Source organism: Balaenoptera musculus, chromosome 1 (assembly GCF_009873245.2).
Source record: "Balaenoptera musculus isolate JJ_BM4_2016_0621 chromosome 1, mBalMus1.pri.v3, whole genome shotgun sequence".
NCBI classification, from domain to species: Eukaryota; Metazoa; Chordata; class Mammalia; order Artiodactyla; family Balaenopteridae; genus Balaenoptera; species Balaenoptera musculus.
Genome location: NC_045785.1, coordinates 182,660,810 through 182,682,445, shown reverse-complemented (window position 1 = coordinate 182,682,445; position 21,636 = coordinate 182,660,810). Strand labels below are relative to the sequence as shown.

The 21,636-nt window shown below is 43.6% G+C and overlaps 1 protein-coding gene across 5 annotated transcripts in view; it reads right to left on the bottom strand.

The window, feature by feature from the left end:
- Positions 1-21,636, bottom strand: part of NR5A2 (nuclear receptor subfamily 5 group A member 2) — a 128,128-nt gene that overhangs the window by 88,741 nt on the left and 17,751 nt on the right. For all 5 annotated transcript variants that reach the window (XM_036829337.1, XM_036829345.1, XM_036829328.1 and 2 more), the window contains one exon: positions 19,294-19,940. In XM_036829337.1, coding sequence (XP_036685232.1) covers positions 19,294-19,940 — 647 coding nt within the window. The remainder of the gene's footprint in view (positions 1-19,293; positions 19,941-21,636) is intronic.

The window sequence follows — 21,636 nt, the reverse complement described above, 5'->3', positions numbered from 1 at the left end:
GCCGTGGAAAAACCTACTGCAAAAGCACGTGAAATACTATTTTGTGGATATAAGCACCGTGATATATCCACTATTTTATGGATATAACACTGTGAAAGTGTGTTCTGTGTGGCACATTTGATTTAGAAATCAAAGAACGTTCATCTAAATGGTTCTATAGGACATGTAACTGATCTCTAATTTCTCACTAGGTAGTCATCTGGGTAAATAATTCCTAACCAAAGAAGAAAATGGCTCAAAAAAAAAAAAAATCTCATAAAAGGACAGGAATCTGGAAAAGTGGGTAGTCTGTTCTCATTTCAAAAAATAAATTCATTTTAATAAGGACCTACTGTATAGCACAGGGAACTCTACTCAATACTCTGTAATGGCTTATATGGGAAAAGAATCTTAAAAAGAGTGGATATAGGTATACGTATAACTGATTCACTTTGCCGTACAGCATAAACTAACACAACATTGTAAATCAACTATACTCCAATAAAAATTTTTTAAAATAAATTCATTTTCACTCTCTTGTTCCAAAGGATGTCAACGCGTTTCTCCTCTGCCCTACAAATTCTTCCAGAATTCTCTCATTTACTAACCATCGCCAAAACTCATGTTTATATGTCACGAGGTAGGGTATCCTGCCACGAAGCCAGAGTCAGCAACCTGAACCAGCTCTAATCCAGATTCATTGATACATTCAATTTTTAGAACAGATTTTCTATTAAACGTTATTATGCAGGAACAGTCCATGAAACCTCCTGATTGATCATTTTATTTAAAGGAGATTCTTGACTTGTAGTTTATTTAGAAATAAAAAACACAAGACACTCCAAAATATGACTTGGCTCATAGAATTTGCTAGACTGTCTTTCCTCTCTACCTTAATTACTCCTCAAAACAAAAGTCCATAGTTAGTGCACAAAGGGACCCTGTTACCCATCCATTCAACAAATACATACTCAGTTTTATCGATGTATTCAGTTGACATATGAAATTGTAAGATATTTAAGGTGTACATTGCGATGATCTGATTATACATCTACTTTTTAAAAAAAAAATTTTATTGGAGTAGAGTTGATTTACAATGCTGTATTAATTTCTGCTGTACAGCAAAGTGAATCAGTTATACGTATACACACATCCACCCTTTTCTAGATTCTTTTCCCATATAAGTCATTACAGAGTATTGAGTAGAGTTCCCTGTGCTATACAGTAGGTCCTTATTAGTTATCTATTTTACATATAGTAGTGTGTATCTGTCAGTCCCAATGTCCCAGTTTATCCCTCCCTGCTACATTTTGAAAGGATTCCCCTCATCTAGTTAATTAACACATCCATCACCCCATTTCTTTATTTATTTTTGTTTTGGCAAGAACATTTAAGTTCTTCTGCACCATTTATATAGTCATACCACCTCACAAATGAAAAACACTTGAGAAATTCACTTCATTTTTTTTTAGCGATACGAGAAGTGAGTAAAATTCACTTTTTAAAAACCTCTCAAAACCTTTAAACTTTATTTTGAGTGTTGAGCTCTCGAGACTAAACTCTTCATCAAAACGTTCTGCAAGGTCCCATTTGAAAGCCGACAAGTCCAGCTTAGAGGTAACCACTCATGGATGTGCATAGTACTGAGACCCAGTTAGAGATTCTATTTTCCAATGTTCTTCCTAACAAATCCCTTCAGAGCTCTGATCTTTTTACTCAGATGTGTAAGTCAAAGACCAGGTAAATAAAATCAAACAGGAAATGTATGATCACGTAATAGTTTACAATGTGATTCTAAGAGGAAGGAAAAAACTGAATTTTTGCAATCTGAGGACCCCCAAACCTTTATATCCTCTTTCATCATCTCACCATGGGAAACCCCTAACGTTCCTCATGAGATCACTGTGGCACCTACATGTACGTGAAGTACTACTGTTATCGGCGAGTCCGAATTCTCTATGAATCCTTCATCAAAACTGAAATAGAACTTAACGGCACTTTCTGCATAAACTGGTTGGATATGTGTATGAGACATGTCTTAGGGCAAGGAGAGTGGAGTCAGAGGAACAGGATGATGTGTCAGAGAGGCCAGTCAGTGAGCCTAGGTGAGGAGAAGGTGGACCAGCCAGAGAGCATCTAACGATGCTGTAGTTACGTCTTCAGTCTACAGGCAGGACTGTCTTTTGTCCCATGACCAATGAGGAATTATTTTTAGAAAGAAAACTCGGTAAAGGTGTCTGGGCTTCATATCTGTGTTATTCAATTTGGGTGGTCCACACTTAAATCCTATTTGACCACCATGCAGATTCTTTATCCCCACTTTCCTCCTAGCCGCAGTGATAACCTATGCAAGAAATTCCTTGGCAGAAAGCAAATCAGAGGCACTTATACCTGAAATGAATGAGCTTAAGCTTCAGGAACCTTCCCATGTATAAACGCTCTCCAGACTCTTGAGGGAATCCAAGCAATTCTATGCACAAGGACTAAAGTTTGTAAAATGTGCAAAAGAGAAGATATTTTTGTTTTTGTTTTTTTTTCGAGTGCTTCCTAAATTGTGTAAGTTTCAGGGTCTACAAAGCTGAGGTCAGTCTGTGTTGCAAATGACCACTGACTTGGGCTAATAAGTGAGGGGGCAAGAAGTTGTTTCAACTGCAAAGATACTGGACAAAATAGTATCAGGGTTTTTTCAGTGCCTAGAAGTAAATTAAGTAAGGTACTAAGCAGCGGGAAACAAAGTCCTTTCGGAGTAGATAAAACACTCATTGCTGCTGGCAGGGTTATTGATTCTGGTATGTCTGGCATATTCATGCCCATCTATAATTTTGTAGGTAAATCCCTGGATTTGTTTTATAATCCAAACACTGCCCACTGCTCTGCGCTGAGATGAGAGAAGCTTTGGAGAGACTATAGTTTAGATTATCTCTGACTTCTACTACAGGAAAGAAAGCGAAAGTTGTTAGAAAAGCAACAAAGATAATGAAAGGATTGGAGATAAAGCTTAGAAAGAATATTTAAAATAACTAGCAATTGTCTCCTCATAAAAAGGACTGTGGAGGAAAACAAACTGAGTCCATGTCAAGGTGGTGACTCAAACTTTGGGGTCAAATTCTAGAGAATCCACATTGAAGTAAGAAAAATCCTTTTAAAGGTTTGATGGTCCAAATCTGTTGTACATTCTTGGAAGGGGGAAGTCACGTGGGATCAAGCAGTGAATGTCCTCAGCCACTAATTTCCCTGAGGTGCCACTCCGATTGAATTTGCATCCTGGTCAGTTTGTGTCGGCCGAGGGGTCCAGTCTTAACCAGACTCCTGTGTCTTGATTGCTGAAATCAGTTTGAATCCCTTAATGACAATATCTGTAGGTTTTCATGGAGCTGCAACTCAACAAGCTGTAGCTCAGTAACAGGTTAGAATCAAGCCAAGGGTACCCTCCTGTTTTGATTTTATGACAGAGGGGGTGACACTTCTGCAGAAGGAAGGGTTTAAGTTGCAAATCAAAGAGCATCCTGACTGCTGCTAAACTCTGAAGTACGCTGCAGGGGAGTGTGGAGAAGAATCCTGCCCTCTAAGAAGAGCTTGGATTCTTATCTGCATGGGGTGGTTTAGTTGTGTTCTCCAGAATAATCAGTGGTTCCCAAAGCAGGCATCGAAGGACCAGCCCTGGCCTCTGCGTCTATCTGTTCCAGGAGCATTTTAGGAAGTTTGCAGGCCCTGCTCCCAGATATGCTGTTTCCCCTTCCTTCTCAACAAATGGCTCTCAACGGCTCAAGCCAAATACCCAAGTTGTGCTTGTCTCATCTTTTTCTCCCAAAGCCCCTTTGAGCAAATTCTGTCGGCTTTACCTCAACCTGTGTCCTGAGTCCATCCGCTTCTCCCCATTCCCACCGTCATGCCCTGTCTAAGCCGCTGGGTTGCTGAATCTCCTACACCGTTTCTTGCTTCCTCCTGACCCATTTCCCACCTACAGCCAGAGCAACATTTCCTATAATGAAATTCGATGAAGAGACTCCATTGCCTAAAATCCTAAGAGTTCGTATCCCAAACAATAAAATCCAAGCCCTACGTGGGCTGCACGTTGCCAACTCTTTGACTTATGCACTTTGGCCTTCTTCATGTTTCTTGAAAATACCAAGGTGGTTTCCACCTCAGGGCTTTTGCACTTGCTGTTCCTGTGCCTGGACTGCTACATCACTAGATTTAGCAAGACTGGTTCTTTCCTGCTGTTCAGATTTCAGTTCAAGTGTCCACCCTTCACGTCTGTCTTCTCTGAAGCCCTCTAACTGCTCCCTCTCTTCCTATCTACCCTCCTCACTCATTTATTCTAACTGTTCACATTATCTTTCTCGGCAGTTTATCATCTGCTTCCCTCCCACTACAAAGTGAATGTCAATAAAAACGGTACCCTGTTGGTCTTGTTCACAACAGCACCCTCTGGTTTAGAGTAGGGCTTGGCACTTAGTGGGTATTTAATTAACATGTATTGAATGAATAAATGAATGAATGATTCGAACAAATAATTTTAAAAGCTGGTATGTGACAGCTCTAGGTCCATCGGGCTAGATAGCACCCTCCCCCCAATAACATGAATATAAACTGATTTGGGGCCACTAAATCAATGACTATGAAATAAACAGCAATAGATAAGTGTAAGGTTAAAAAGAAAAAGCTTTCTGGTCAAAACACATGTTATACTGAAGAAATTTTCAAATGTCACATTTGTTTAAATTAAACATGAAACAAAGACCGAGACCCCAAATATATCCACGTCACCAATTAACTGGAATTTACCTAGAAGGAAAAGGCCTATTGAAAAGAATAGCAGAAAGAACAAACTATACAGAAAAGATATCAACTATATACCTTCTTTACAACAACAAGTTTTAAGTGATACATAAAAATAAATCATTGAAATGTATTTCAGCTAAATGCTGGGAAACGAGGGAAAACCACACCAAAGCTGAACTCAAAAAAAGGAAACAGGACTTTCCCTGATGGCACAGTGGTTAAGAATCCGCCTGCCAATGCAGGGGACACGGGTTTGATCCCTGGCCCAGGAAGATCCCACATGCCGCGGAGCAACTAAGCCCGAGCGCCACACCTACTGAGCCTGCGCTCTAGAGCCCGCGAGCCACAACTACTGAGCCCGTGTGCCACAACTACTGAAGCCCACGCGCCTAGAGCCGGTGCTCCGCAAGAAGAGAAGCCACCGCGGTGAAAAGCCTGAGCACCGCAACTAGAGAAAGCCCATGCGCAGCAACGAAGACCCAACGCAGCCAAAGATAAATCAATAAACAAAACGAAAAAGGAAACAGTAGGCATATATATCCAACAGTCACTGTGGTACACTTCCAATCCCTCTGGGTCACCCCTTCTCAACTTGCCATGGTAGCTTCCCTTTGCCTTGAATAAAATCCTTACTTAGGAGCCCATGTGAGTGACCTTTGTCCCCTGTCCAGCCACCTCCCTACATGCTCACCTTCCCACCACAGGAATTATGCGCTGGTCCCCAAAGTACAGTGCACAGGCCTTATGTTTTTGCACCAGCTGTTCTCTGCTGGGGACGCCTCCCTGACTCCCCTCGCTTCTACCTGCTCAGCTGGTTGACATCTCCTACTCATCCTCCAAGACTTCCCCCTCCCCTGCCCCAGTCTGGGTAGGCGCCCCCCAAGAGCTTACCCTACATTCTGGACAAACCTCTATCTCTCAGTTTTAGTCATTACTGGACTACTGCCATGTTTCTCAGAGGTTGGCCTGTTGTCTGTGAGAAGTCAATCGTCTTTTCCAGTTCCAATACATTTCAAACATCAGCGGAAGCATAGTCACAAGTAGCTGCACAAGCTTTCAGAGTCAGGGTTGGCTGTGGTGTTTGGTGCTGCATTTACTTTAATTGAGAAAAGTGCCCAGGAGGATGTAACTTGTGTCCGGCCAGGCCCACTTTTGTCTTGTCTGCAGTAATGTAGCAAGGGGACCGACACACAGTAGGAACTCATTACAGGTTTGACGAATGAGGGGGTGAACAAGTGAATTCATAAATGAATAAAAGCTGAAATCTGTCCTAATCCTAGGTCACAACTCATCATTTATGCCAGAAATGTTTTACAGGTAGCTTGAGAGTGGGATTCAACCCTAAAGAAAAATGCTACGTCCTGGTGAATGAAATGCAGGTGTAATATGTTTTGATTCTTTTCAAAAGCCAACCCTCAGCTGGACCCATCCAAATACATGACTGTAATGAAGTTAGTTTTCAAGATTGTGACATGTCATTGATAAAATCGTAAAAGGAATTCTCAATGGTCAAATAAAACTCCTTTGAAAACATTCATAACCACAAATCCCAATACATGAGTGCAAACTATTAATGCTTTTAAAGCAAGTTAGACCCCCCAAAAGTGAGGGCTACTGTTTGTACTGCAAATATCTGGCATGATTTAAACCTAATATAAACAGTAATATTATTGTGCTTAAGCATCTTCCCTCCTTAATTTACTTGCCAAACAGATCCAGAATTTTTTTTCTCCAAAACTGGAGCAAGAATCAATTAAAATGTATAATAATGTGTTAACTAGCTAATATAGCAATTAACATTAAGGGGCATTTCAAGCCCTGAGTTTTTAGCAACAGAACTGTTCTTCCTTCCCTCTGTAAGATTTATAATTGAAAGAATACCGTGAGAGATGCCTTTCATCAGCTCCACGAGTTACATTTCCCACTTTGATAACTGTACAAGGAAAATCTAAGGCACTTCAAGCTCCGCAATTACATTTGATTAGCTAGTCAAAATAATATAACAGCTTTCATCACCCAAAGGAAAACTTTTGAAGAATTCTGTTGCCAACACTTCTGCACAAACACTATAATCTATATCATTATTTTACAAGGGGAAATGTAATATTTAGTAGGTTGTTTTTTTTTTTTTTAATTAGGCAGTAAGCCAAGCCTCTTATCCATCACAACTTCAGATCAAAAAAGCACAACCGCGGTGCTGGGATGTGTGTGGTAAAGAAGGATTTGTGGTGATTTCAGACGAGGCAAGATACAGTGGTCAAAATAAAACAGGTCTTAGAATGAGCCAACATTTCAGAGAACACATCTGAGAACAGGATATGTACTCAAAACTCCGTGATATAGACACACAAGATCTGCCCCAGGGAACCACGTGGGACCCAAAACCTATCCACGTGGGACCCAAAACCTATATGTGAGTGGAATTATTTTTTACCAAATGAATGTGAGTGTGTCTGTATCAATCACATCAGGAACACTGCTTAAGAAGACACTGAAAACATCCTGAGAATTTTCCGATTACCAATTAGCAATTCAATGTCGCTTAAAAGTGAAGACAGAATGTCATCTCTGCTGCCTTTACCCCCATCCCTCCCAACCCGTCCTCCTCCTCCACATCTTGGGTGTATCCATTCAACACGGATCTGGTACCGTCTGTGTTTCATCCCCCCCTAAAAATATGTTTTTAATTTAAATGAAATAATTATCCTGCTCTCACAGGTAAAGTATTCTGTAAACAGGGTATTTAGAAATGTGATAGTCAATTCACAGGAGGTGGTCCCGCTGTAGACTTTAAAAATCAACACTGTGAGCCATTGGATGAAAGGCCAGTTATCTCTGTGCTCCCCAAATGAAAGACAAGAGGCACCCATCTGGGGTTACCTTCTGCCTTTGCAACGCTCTTATTGTGCAATAAAGACAGACTTTAGAACTATTGGCCAATTAGTCTATTTGCCATGTAAAGAAAAAGCATTCTTACAGAATTAGAAGTCGGATCAAGGTTGGTTGTAAAGTTAATCCCGAATGTTGTGTAATCCTGGTGACACTTCTAAATATTCCAGCTAACGTGGTGTTCTTTTAGTTTCTGGAGAGAAATGAACAGCAGCAGGGCCCAGCAGTCCTGCGCACTTCAGATTTGTACAATTTCTCCTCCAGGTGTTTGGCTGTTCCTTCAGAGGACGCTGTATGTGAAGAACTCACAGACTTGGTCCTGGGAGGTCGGAAACACGGCATTTGAAAATGATTTCCAGGGAGGAAGTTAAAAGGGAGGGACACATTGGTAGCCCTTTGTGGGATTGTGTGGAGATGTCGCTACACAACGTACATAGGTAGCAGGGCCTTGCCACGCACCGCTGCTGAGAAACAAGGAGAATTTCGAAGCTGTCTTTGCATGGGCGTTACAGGGGTCCACACATTCCCCTGCTCAGTCTCCTTTGCCCTTGACCTTGAAGGTGACCTGCTACCCCCAACAGAAAACCCCGCTGCGTGGGGTTCCCTCACCCAGAGACAGGGCCACATAGATGTTCCATCTACTCTCCTTGAATGCAGCCCACTCCTAGGGTCTATGTAACTCAACTGTTTCTCATGCTTCTCCATCCATCCTCAGACCTACGGGGTTCGGGTGCCCTCCTGGTCCACCACATTCCACCTGCAGGGAAAAGCAGATGCAGCCGAGGACAGGGGTCCCAGGAACCACGACGCTGTACAAAGCAATGCCTGCAGGTGCCTCTAGGAAGCTGAGGCATCCCGAGGGAAGGAGGAGAAGCCACGTGAGTGAGAAAAGAGAAAGGCAGTCTGGGCAGACTGAAAAGGAGAGATGGAGGTGAAGGAAAGTGGAGAAAATCAGGAAAATGATACAGAGGGTCCGAGTGTCTCCAGAGAAGCTGGCTGGGGACCCATGCACAGGCGGCCTGAGCTTCGCCTGGTGCACAGAAAAGGCAGAAGTGCAGAGAGAATTAGGTTTTAAGCATCAGACATTTAAGAAAGACCCAGCTGCTGGCAGAGGTGATGCCGTGTACGTCTCTGTTCTCGAGTGTGGGCGGTATTCTTGGGTTAGACATTAATGTCTTTAACGTGAACAATAGCACAAATGCCCAATTTCCATGCAGCCATTCTGCAAATGGATGTGGAGCCCTCAAAGATTTGTATGATCGACTTCCCAAGCTGTCGAAGAATAAGTCAGAGTAAAGTCATCCCTCACTTACCCTGGAAAATAGAAAGACCTATTTTACCTCACAGGCTCAGAGGGCAAAGTCCTTCAAATTGTGTTAAGGAGTGTACACATGAGTCATGTTTTCGGCTTTGTCACCCATTACCTGACTCTGTATAACAGCAGACACCGTGGGCAGACAGGGTCCTGGGGCTCAGGGAGCTCCCCCTCCCTGACACTGAGGAATGAACATCTCGGACTTTCTGTAAGATCTGTGAGCAGTCTGTGTGTCCTGCTGGGCAGACGCAGGTCTTGGAGTGAGCAGGGACCCTCGCTGTTCTCAGCAAACAAGTGTGTACCTGCTTCTAAGCAGACAGACTGATGCACCTGCCTCTGATGATTGTGTGGTAGGAACTGGTGCTGGGCATTGGCGGTGGGCGGGTGGGGACAGCTTGCCCCGTGTCCCCAAGTCAAGAAGACCACACCCCTGCTGCACCCAATGGCTTCCTTCTGCGGCCCCCCCAGTTACAGCCCCTTTTACAGATGAAGGTTTAGAAGCTCCAGAGTCTGCCGCCAATGGCAAACTCCTCATCTTCTCCGGAAGCAAACGGTTCCGGATTCCAGCCCTACAAGGTCGCCCTCCAATTAAAAAAAGAAAGAAAGAATTTACATGTTCTTGGGCCAATTTAAGAAACTGCTCTCTGTAGTTTAAGAGTCATAGAGGTCCTTTAAGACCTATTGTAAAGGGGTATTGAGATGGGCATAGTTTACAAAAGACCGCCATATACATTTTTTGTTTCGATGACATAGTTACCACTTATTAGCCATGGGACTTGGGGCAAATCGGTGAAAGTCTTTAGGTCTTGGTAGCCTACTCTGCACGCTGGGAGCAAACATGCCCGCTGCCCAGGGATTAATTAGTATTAAGTGAGATGCAGTACTGGTAAAGCACTTAACAACTGTCTGACTCACAGTAAAAACTCAATAAATGGCGGGTATTATTCTCACCTATTATCCAAACTCTGCAGTCGAGGAAAAATGGAAGTATTTTCTGTTAGCCTGGAGTCTTCCCTAAACCCTCACCTATTAATGGAGCTCCAAGCCTCAGGGGCAGGTTACCTGCTGAGGTTTTTTTTTCCCATGTCTTTGTTTCTTCCTCCATCTTTCTCATTCCTGATCCCCACCCATCCCCGAACTGATTCAAGTGCCTCGGTTAATTTTGCTGGTACTAACAGATTATTTGACTAAAAAACTTGGTTGTTTAAAAACCAAGTTAGCAAAAGTACAATGAGGTTAACACCTAACACCGGTCAGAATGGCCATCACTAAAAAGCCTACAATGATAAATGCTGGAGAGGGTGTGGAGAAAAGGGAGCTCTCCTGCACTGTTGGTGGGAATGTAAATTGGTGCAGCCGCTATGGAGAACAGTGTGGAGGTTTCTTAAAAAACTAAAAGTAGAGTTTCCTGCAATCCCACTCCCGGGCATATATTCAAACAAAACTCTAATTCAAAAGGATGCACGCACCCCAGTGTTCATAGCAGCAATGTTTACAATAGCCGAGACATGGAAACAACCTAAATGTCCATCGACAGATGAGTGGATAAACAAGACGTGGTGTGTATGTATGTGTGTGTAATATATATATATACATATATATATAAATATATGTATATATATGGTGGAATACTACTCAGCCATAAAAAGGAATGAAATAATACAATTTGCAGCAACATGGATGGACCTAGAGATGATCATACTAAGTGGAGTAAATCAGACAGAGAAAGACAAATGCCATATGATATCACTGATCTGTGGAATCTAAAATATGACACAAATGAACTTATCTACGAAACAGAAACAGACTCACAGACATAGAGAACAGACTTGTGGTTGCCAGGGGGGAGGGGGGTTGGGGGAAGGATGGATTTGGAGTTTGGGATTAGCAGATGCAAACTATTATATATAGAATGGATAAACAACAAGGTCCTACTGTATAGCAAAGGGAACTATAGTCAATATCCCGTGATAAACCATAATGGAAAAGAATATGAAAGTGAATATATATAACTGAGTCACTGCTGTACAGCAGAAATTCACACATTGTAAATCAACTATACTTGAATAAAATAAATTTTAAAAAATTAAAAAATAAAAACCTAGTTAACAAACTTTTATTAATCAATTAACTCCGTGTCTCTCTGGGCCCATAAGGGAGGGATGGACGTGTCCTCTGGAAGGACCACGTTATGTGACAGCAGTGGTTCAGGGCTTTCCCTCTCCCTCTCTAAGACCAAAGGAGACCTTGTCCTGTCCTCAATTTCCGGAGCTGCCCTAAGGAGCGGACCAGAAAAGGGCCTGAGGCACCCAGTCCTAGAGCAGGCAAAGAGTGAGCACCCAATAAAAGGGACCTCTCTTCCCTTCACCACCTGACCTTGAGCAGAGCAAGGAAGATGCCCATTTTCTTCCTACCCTCATTGTTCATTTCAGACACCTGACAATGGCCCAGCCAGTTAAACACGGGTTCCTTGGGTATGGCTGGCTATTCCCATGCTCCCCACGATGCTGGTAGATAACAAATAGATTAACAGGGGGCTTCCCTGGTGGCGCAGTGGCTAAGAATCCGCCTGCCAATTCAGGGGACACGGGTTCAAGCCCTGGTCTGCGAAGATCCCACATGCCACAGAGCAACTAAGCCCGTGTGCCACAACTACTGAGCCTGCGCTCTAGAGCCCACGAGCCACAACTACTGAGCCCCCGTACCACAACTACTGAAGCTCGTGTGCCTAGAGCCCGTGCTCCGCAACAAGAGAAGCCACCGCAATGAGAGGCCCGTGCGCCGCAACTAGAGAAAGCCCGTGCACAGCAACGAAGACCCAACACAGTCAAAAATTAAAAAACAAAATAGATTAACAGGAACAGGAAGCGTATCGGGTGTGCGAACAAGCAAACCCGGTATGAAGCCATCATCATTGCTTCGACCACATCTCCTGGCTTCCCAGGGAGGAAACGACTAGCATGGAAACGACTAACGCTTGGCTACGCTGAAACCAAGCTTCGAGAAGTTAGAGTCTAAACCGAGTCTGCAGTTTGCAGATGCATCCTCTCTAAATAAAGCAAATGTAATACTTTAAAAAGGAACACAGAAGGTGGAGAAGCCACATCTCCGCAGTCAGGGGGCCATTTCCACCAAAGAACAACACCTATAGCACAAACAGGCATTGATGGGACGGTGACCAAGAGGACGCTAAAGTCTAAAGAATGGATTTCTCAATCAGTAACCCACACGGGTGCAGTAAGCCCCGTGCCTGTACAAGCGAGGAAGGCTAGAATCGTATACATTCTCAGCACCATCAAGCAGCCCAGAGGCTGCTGTGCCGGGTCTGCCTGGAGGGAATCACAGAAACAGATGTCTGATGCCTGGAGAGCCCCGAGTCATGGAATCAGACCTGCAGATTCCAATGTTCCCTCCAAATTCAAAGGCAGAACAAAACTTCCCAGCCCCGGTGGAAGAAAAGCCAGTTTTCTCATTTCCTTGTAAACCTACGAAGGGTTGGGTTTCTTTTCTTCTGATCTCTTTTTGATGAGTATGTTGACTGGTCATAGATATTTTAATTTGCCTTCAGAAAGAAACACTTATCCCCCCTTGATGGGAAATCACTTCAATACTGATCATTTGCTTCCAGGAGGAACTACTTTGCATCCCAAGAAATGAAAACACAGGTAAGTAAAGTGACAGACTATAATTCTGGGTATGTGACCCTGAACCCCAAAGCTCAGGTGGAATCAAAGGGGAGCAGGACGGCGGGTGAATGTGGGAAAACATGATGCACACACTGCCCCCCAACACACACACACACACACACACACACACACACACACACACACACACAGAGAAAAGAAGGGTTAAGCAAGTCCATTAAACATGGCTTAAAATTAGGGCAAATCCATAAAAAGGAATGAAATTCGGTCATTTGTAGGGATGTGGATGGAACTAGATTCTGTCATCAGAGTGAAGTAAGTCAGAAAGAGAAAAACAAGTATTGTATATTAACATATATGTGGAATCTAGAAAAATGGTACGGATGAACCTATTTGCAGGGCAGGAATAGAGATGCAGACGTAGAGAAGGGACATGTGGACACAGCGGGGGAAGGGGAGGGTGGGACGAATTGGGAGATTAGGATTGACATATACACACTACCCTCTGTAAAATAGACAGCTAGTGGGAACCTGCTGTATAGCACAGGGAGCTTAGCTTGGTGCTCTGTGATGACCTAGATGGGGGGGACGGGGGGAGGGGGAGAGGTCCAAGAGGGAAGGGATATAGGTTTACATAGAGCTGATTCACTTCGTTGCACAGCAGAAACTAACACAACATTGTAAAGCAACTGTACTCCAATAAAAAAAAAAAAAAAGTTGGGGCAAATCCAACATTATCTCAAACCGCAGACCTATATTGGTTGGGAGAAGTGAACTAAGGCTTGGGAAAAGTGATCTAGGGTGTTAAAAATAAATAAATAAAACTCTGCTCAAAAAGCTTCTGCACCAGAGCAGAGAGAAAAGGCTTGCTCCCACCCCCAGTCTCCTCACTTTCGAGAAAACTGGCTTCGGCACGGCTGAATTCCTTTGGCACAAACTCCCTGAGCCTCTGAGCCCTATTTTCCACAGGAACACTAGTTATGTGTTTCACTCAGGATTAATTTAGAATTTTTTTTTTATTCCTCCATGTATCAGAATCATTCACGGAGGGGAAGTTCTTCTATACCCATTCCCAGAATCCTCTGAAGACATCTGGTCTCATTAGAAGATCAAATAGATCCTCCAGATTCATTAGTTGTTCAACAAAGTGGGAATTATTTTCTCACTGCTCTTGTGTTTGTGAGATACTCAAGACACAGATGGGAGAAAAATAGCGGAAAGAAAAAAGCACAATCTTCTTGACTCACAAAGACAGTGCTTTCTATGATATGGCGGGGCGGGGGGGAAGGGGGGATTCTGGAATTCGCTCTTGATTTCCAAAAACACAAGGAAAAGTCAAGAGTATAGGCCACTGTAAGACAGACAAGGTTTAAAGATTTGAAGGGAGGGACTTCCCTGGTGGCGCAGTGGTTAAGAATCTGCCTGCCAATGCAGGGGACACGGGTTCGAGCCCTGGTCCGGGAAGATCCCACGTGCCGCGGAACAACTAAGCCCGTGCGCCACAACCGCTGAGCCTGCGCTCTAGAGCCCGTGTGCCACATCTACTGAAGCCCGCGCGCCTAAAGCCTGCGCTCCGCAACAAAGGGAAGCCACCGCAATGAGAAGCCCGTGCACCGCAACGAAGAGTAGCCCCCGCTCGCCGCAACTAGAGAAAGCCCGCGCGCAGCAATGCAGACCCAACGCAGCCAAAAATGAAAAAAGGATTTGAAGGTATAGTGAATGTATGATACTACCCCAAAAATATCGTCATACTTCAGTAATTCGCGGCCCATCTATCAACTGGTTACAATCCTAAATTCTCTTCCTTCCTATCTTCGCAAACATACATAAAAAGGAACCCATGCTGTTACACCCAGCATCACGTAGGACCCAGGACGTAACTTCCTTTAGCCATTTTCCTGCAGAACAGAACCGCACGTGGTTGCCACACCAGATTCTCCCAGAGAGAGGGCTGTGTGCAGAGGGAAAGGCACTCAGAGAGCTCTGGACACTCCTCCAGGGCTCAGAAGTGCCGGCTGGTAGATGCACTTCACTGAATGATGCCCCAGTGGCCTGCGAGAATTATAGTAGCTTTCTAAAGTGACTCACTCACTCCCAGGGGTCGTCTGGGCTCAGAGAAAATCTATCTCCCTGATTATTAGTGATTTAGTAATTGGGTGGTAGTGATGGACTTCTGATAACGTGGAGATTTGCTTTAGCTTCGCTGGCGAAGGCGTGTATTTTTGGAGTCAAAGGTTACACGGCTCCTTTGTGTGTGTGCATTGGGGGGTGGGGGGCAGGGCTGCGGAGAAGCACAGCTTCTGGGAACCTGAATCGACCAGTCCCAGTTCTGCCCTTCGGTAGCTGTATAATCTGGTACAAGCCACAGGCCCCCTGCCTCAGCTTCTTCGTATGTAAATGGAGGGGGTAGAATCAAACGACCCCCACCGTCTCTTCCAGATCTGGAAAATCTGTGGTTTCTAGGCAAGGGGTATCATTGGATGCACACGTGCTGTTTGGAAACCTACTAGTTTCAGGGTGTTAATTTCAACTTTTCCACGCCATGCTTTTGGATGGAGATCAAGATTGTTCCTTACCGGTAGAGAGAAAAACGAAACAGCTCACTTACATGTACCCTCTATCTCTTTTTCCCTGCTCATCATCCAGCTCTGAAATTGCATGCTTTCTATGAGTATATTGTATTTTTCTTTTTCTATTTTTGCTGTTCATGTGCTATGTCTCAAGATGCGTGTTTGGGAGTTATACTTTCCTCTTTCCCGTTCCAATATTTTGAATGGGAACCAGAATATCTCTTTTTGCACCTTGTAACTATGTAGAAAAACAAAACAACCCACCAAATTTCCTCTGGCCCTTCTGATCCCTTAAATAGTAAACAAATGGAATCTGTATGCCCTCTTCTTATCCACGGAGAGAGTGTAACTTGTCCTGGGAGAGCGAGCAAGGGGTCATTTGCAAAATTGCCTTATTATCCTATTACTCTCCGGGAGCAAATATGTGCCTTTTCATCTTGGGGTTGTAGAGGTATAAGCAATCTGATCTGCCCTATAAGTATATCGCTTGATGGGTCATTTGCAGTGACGTTAACAAGAAAAAGACAAATGTGTAAAGGGGAGCATTCATCTTCCCAAACGATATTTTTAAAATCACAAGTTTAAAAAAAAAAAAAAATCACAAGTTTTGCAGGAAGGTAGGCAGGGACCAGGCTGCAGGTTTCGGGGATGTCTTGGAGGCCAGGCGGGGGGCGGGGGTGGGGGGTGGTGGTGTTGGGGAGAGGCCTTGTCCAGGAGTCGTTCTTAGTGGTGGCAGGTAGACAACGCCCAGAAGGCCCATGACACCTTTCCAGGAGCAGTGTTTCTCGGACTGCTGGTCATGCCTTATTAGTGGGTCGTGAAATCAATTTAGTGGGTCATGACCAGAAATTTTTAAAAAGCATGAAATTAGACTAAAGCAGAACAGAATAGAAAATATCAGAGTGCATGGCATGGACAAAATCATGTACTGTCTAGTGGAACTCTGGCTCAGTTGTATGCGTGTGTGCGTGTGTGCATTGTGTATGTGTGTGTGATGTGTTTGGTACACCAGGATTCAGGGTAGAATATATTTCTTACTGCAGGTCTTAGTTCAGAAGTTTGAAACCCTCTGCCCTGGAGAAATACACGGCAACCCACGTCTCCATGCTGGCTTCAAACGCCTTGGTCTGGTTTCCACAAAGTAAATTTATAAACAAAGGAAAAGGAGTTCTTCTGAAGCAAATGGTCACCTCGCAACTCCATATTTAAACGACCCCTAAGTTATTCTGAAATTCTACTTCTCTTTCTCTGGAAAATACTTAAACGGAATCAATGTAAGCCCAAGGCAAATGGTGAAGTGGGTCCAGTTTGTCTCTTTCTCCTGGGGGCACCTCCCACCCTGTACAGGTGTCACCCCCAGGGTTTGTATCTGTTCCCTTTCCCTCTTAAAAGCATATTCTCATGAAAGACTGATAAATGCCTTAAACAACAGTATAAATGACTGATATTGCTTTAATATGTCCCGCTCTCAAAAGTGTTTACATTTTAGCCAAATATGAACTCTCATGCCCTAGAAAAGAATCTCATACCATTTAATTACAGGGAAAAGAAAAGAGAAATTTGGAGAGAGTGTTTTCCTAGCACTCTTAAAGTCCTGCCTGGGGGGCTCTATATTCACTTTATAACTTTCCTTTCTTTTTTCACACGTAATTAATACACATGATTTCTTTCCCCACACTTTTGTGAAGCAGACTTCAACGGTCTTTTTTTTTGAATAGATATTTATGAAATTGTCTTATCATAAAATCTTTGAGAGCAAATATTCTGTCTTATTCCACTCTGCATCCATCTTACACCAACTAACTGCCTGACAAATTTGAGGTCTTCAACTGGCAGTAGTTAATGACTATTATACAATTTTACTTTCTGCCACACATGTGGTAATACTGTTTTCCAATGTCAAACTAATCAGAGTACAAGTGCATGTTTTTTTCCTGAATATAAGAGTAATACATAAAGCCTCCACAGACTTGTCATAAAACAATAAGAGCAATTTTAAAATAGCACTGATTTATTGAGTATATAATATAGGCCGGGTTCCCAGGACTAGATGCTTTGCCCATATAGTCTCATTTATTCCTCGAAAAACCTCTTCAATACACGTATTGCTATTCCCTCCATACCCTCCATCACCCCCCAAACACCACACCTACAATTTTACCTACAAGAAAACTAAGGCTCGGGCTTCCCTGGTGGTGCAGTGATTAAGAATCCGCCTGCCAATGCAGGGGACACGGGTTCGAGCCCTGGTCCGGGAAGATCCCACATGCCACGGAGCAACTAAGCCCGTGCGCCACAACTACTGAGCCTGCGCTTTAGAGCCCGCGAGCCACAACTACTGAGCCCGTGTGCCACAACTACTGAAGCCCACGCGCCTAAAGCCCGTGCTCTGCAACAAGAGAAGCCACCGCCATGAGAAGCCCGCGCACCGCAACGAAAAGTAACCCCCGCTCCCTGCAACTAGAGGAAGCCCACGCGCAGCAATGAAGACCCAATGCAGCCAAAAATAATAAATAAATTTAAAAAAATATATATATATATTAAAAAAAAAAAGAAAACTAAGGCTCAGAGATTGAGGACCTGCCCACAAAGACAGTTACTAAGTAGCAAAGATCTAATGCAAACTGGTTTCCTCTGACTTGGAAGGCTGTGCTTTCCTCACTTGTACATTTCCTAACCCTTTCAGGCTGTATGTAAAATCATCATTTTCATTTTCATTTTCCAATTTCTTACCTGTTCTCTTAAGGGACAAAGTCGTGAACCTAAGAGCGCCGGGAAACTTTGGTTTGGTTTGGTTTCTAATGACAAGCGCCCTGACTATCCCAGGGTGGTTCCATCCTCAGAGGGTCTGGCCTGACAGCTAACAGTGCATTCTGTTCGCCCCCCCGAGGGATCCCCGCCATCAGCCGTCTGTACGCGCGGGATAGAGGCCTAGACGGTAGGGCTGGACCGCTCAGCATCCTAACAGCAGGCTGGTGGTAGCCTAGTAACTTACTCGGATCCATTCAGATAATTTTTTTGTTGCAGATCACAGTGCCAGGTGAAGACGGCCACGGAAAGCACTGTTTTCCGTTTGCACGTGGCTTCCACGTTCCCCAGCCCATCCGCGCACACACCACTTTAAACAGAAACCTTTAAATGAAAAGTCTGCTTTGTACTGTCCTTCTCTCAGAGATGTTTAAATCTCCTCCCAAAGTCCTAGGTGTCTGAGGCAGCCACAGGGACAGGAAGAAATTGATTTTGTGACAGACAGACTAGAAATCGAACCCAGGATTCAGTTTTGTTTTCAACACAGAGAATGAAATCACTGACCACCAAATACAGTTTGGTAGCTACTCTCGGATCCCAAACTTCCCTATAACTTTCCCATATTAATTCGGTCTTCAGTTTCAGGAAATAAAATAATTATGTAGTTAAACAGAGATCCTTAGACAAACAAGGGCTGTGTTTACAATGTACCGATCCATTAAAATCAACGACAGACATGGATTATGAGTGGCAAAGCCCAGCCAAGCAGGCTAGCATTTGCCATGGGCCCATTCCCCAGCCAACAGCAGTAAACATCCTATTGGAATCTGCTCCGAAAACAAAGGCTCTACCAACCTAATGTCAAGGTAAACAGGTAGTAAATACCTACTTGCTAACTACTAACCAGTGGTACCACTTGCATTCTTTAGTGTCTAAACACAACTAAATGTTGGCCTTTTTTTCCTTCTAAAATGGCACCATTATAACAGAGCTTTTTACTGGGTAATTTTTTAAAAGTTTGCTAGGTTCTGTTTCACACTGGCTTCAGTTTTTTAGCCATAAACCATCTGAGGTTAAAGGGAGTAAGTAAAGACATTCTCCTACTCAGAAAAAAAAAAAAACAACAACCAACTTTCCCCTATTTGACATGAAACGCCATGTCCCCAGATGAAGAGCTACAGGCAAGAAAAGCCCCATAAAGTTAAGCTGCAAATAGTTCTGAAGTCAAGGTCGAAAACATCATTTTACGAAGAAGAAAAGTAAGGAAAACGTGTTTTCCGCACCAAGACCCTATTAAGCAGGGACCACAGAGCCCCGGGTCTCCGGGAAGGGGAGCTCTAAGCCCCCGAGGGCTGGCACGTACCTTGAGCTCCCTGAAGAAGACGCTACTCCGGGCCCACTCCACGATGGAGAAGAGGGTCTGATCTGCCATCTTGCACATGAGCCCGAATGTACTCAGCCTCTCGTGTTTGCTGCGGCTCGCCTGCTCCTGCTGCAAATAGGCCATGATCTTGGCCTGGACCTGGGGCTCATCGGGCTCACACTTCAGCAGTTCCAGGATCAGGTGGGGCATGTTGGCTGGGGAGCTGGTCTGGTAAGTGTCCAAGTAGGAGTAGCCCAGGATGGACTCCGGGGAGCTGGTGTAGGGGTCTGGGTACTCAGACTTGATGGCCCGGCTGGGAAAGTGGCTGTAGGTCTGGTACCCTTGCAGGCTGCCAGGAGGTGGCATTGTCATGCTGATGGGGGACGTTACAAAGGGACTCCGGTCGTAGTCTGTAGGAGGCAAGGCAGCGTGGTTCAGAGGTAGGCCTTTGGAGACAGAATGGATGTTCTGAATTGCAGAGGAGATGCTCAGCTCGGAGGGCATGGCTTGGATCACCTGAGACATGGCTTCTAGCTTAAGTCCATTGGCTCGGATGAGGGCTTTTTTCTGTTGCTTCAGGGCCCTGTCCCTCTTGTACATGGGCCCAAACTTATTCCTCCCTCCACGCATTCGGTCCGCCCTTACCGCTGTTGGGATGGGGGAAGAAAAAAAAAAGAAAGTAAGGGTAAAAAGAAGATGTAAATTATTAGCATTCTCCAGATCTCCAGATAGTTAGAAAGGCTGAAAATGGACCGGAAGTGGTCTGTGTGTGGTTGTTTTCACTACAATAGCCAAAAAAGAGCCATGCCCTCTTTATTTATGAATTCTTTCCTCCAAGTGTGTTTGTCATCAAAAAAATATTTCGGATACGTAGGGACATATTAACCCTTTGGCGACTGCAGAGACTTCCTAATTTTTGCTACACACAGGAGATGCTTCATGTTGTTAAGGAAGAGGATCAGGGTCTGTCACGCCAGGGATGCTGTGATTCTCTTTATGGAAACCCAAACTGCTAAAAGGGGAAAAAAAAAAAAAATCAAAGGAGCCATTTCTGGATTCAATTGTGACTATTTTTCCTTAGAACATCTTTCTCTCTCAAAGTCTTTTGGTTAATTTGCTGCAAAAAGTGTTAGGTACATGCTCTTCTTGGAAAATCATCCTCACCTGGACTTGACGGGCACACACCAGGGAGCCACCGGTTATTGTTTTTCACTTAAGCCGAACTGGACATAATTAAAGCAAATTCATTTCAGAAGCTGTCAAAACGGTCCACCGTCACAATGCTATGTGGCGTCTGGGGCCACGTCTAGTAATTTACTTAGCGGGACTCTCCTAGCTCATGGTGGCCAGTGGCAATTAGATAGGACCCAGCAACCCTCTGACAGCTTGTGACATACTGAAATTGCTGGAGGTTAAGTTTTTGAGCTTTTCATCTTCGGATTAGTATAGCATTAAAAATTTATTGTGAATGCTAGGTATCCAGAACACTGCACAAGATAATAAAGAGTTTTTCATCTGGATGATAATTTATTGAATACTTAATTGTTTCATATCACTGTGAACAAAGCATGAGCATGCACTGCAAGTGACTTACTGTTAAGAAAGCACACTTTTTAAGGTAAAGAAATGTAACCTTTTCCCTTTGTTAAGAAAAAAAGGAATCAAATGACATCACATGCAATCACAACATTTAATTTTTAACATTTTATCTTCTGAGTCTCATACTATAGTAAGCATCTACCACACTGTTTTGCTGTTTGGAAAATAATAACAGGGATTGGTAACGAAGAAATTAACAAGAATCAGTTATTTCTTTTCTCGATCTTGTCTTAAAAGCAACACTGACTTAACAGTCCTCCTGATAACCCAAGTGGCTACTTCTATTGGGAAGGAACCTATTAGCAATTCAGCAGACGTATCTGGAATTTTTTGAGTATTGCCATCAGGTCTGAGTGCCACACAACAGAAAAGCCCCAAACACAACTAGTCTGTGCCTCACTGATCAAATAAAATGCACTCCTGTATCTGGCACATCTCAGGGATCTGTATCACTTCTTGTTACTTTATTTACAATATATTTAATCTCTGGAAAGTCAGTAGGTCAGAGGCTGAAAAACAGCAACACACCATAATAGTCCATGAACTACAAATTATTTACAGAAGTCACATATTAAACGTTACTTCCTGCCAATCTGTACATCGTAAATGCAGGTTCTACTTTTTCAACATAAAGTTTAATGTGGCTTTTGAGGAACCATTCTCTTGTTCTTGTCATACCAATGCTACCGATGTAATGGTTCATTATTTTTCATGTTTCCTGCTTCTCAAAAAAATTTTTTTATT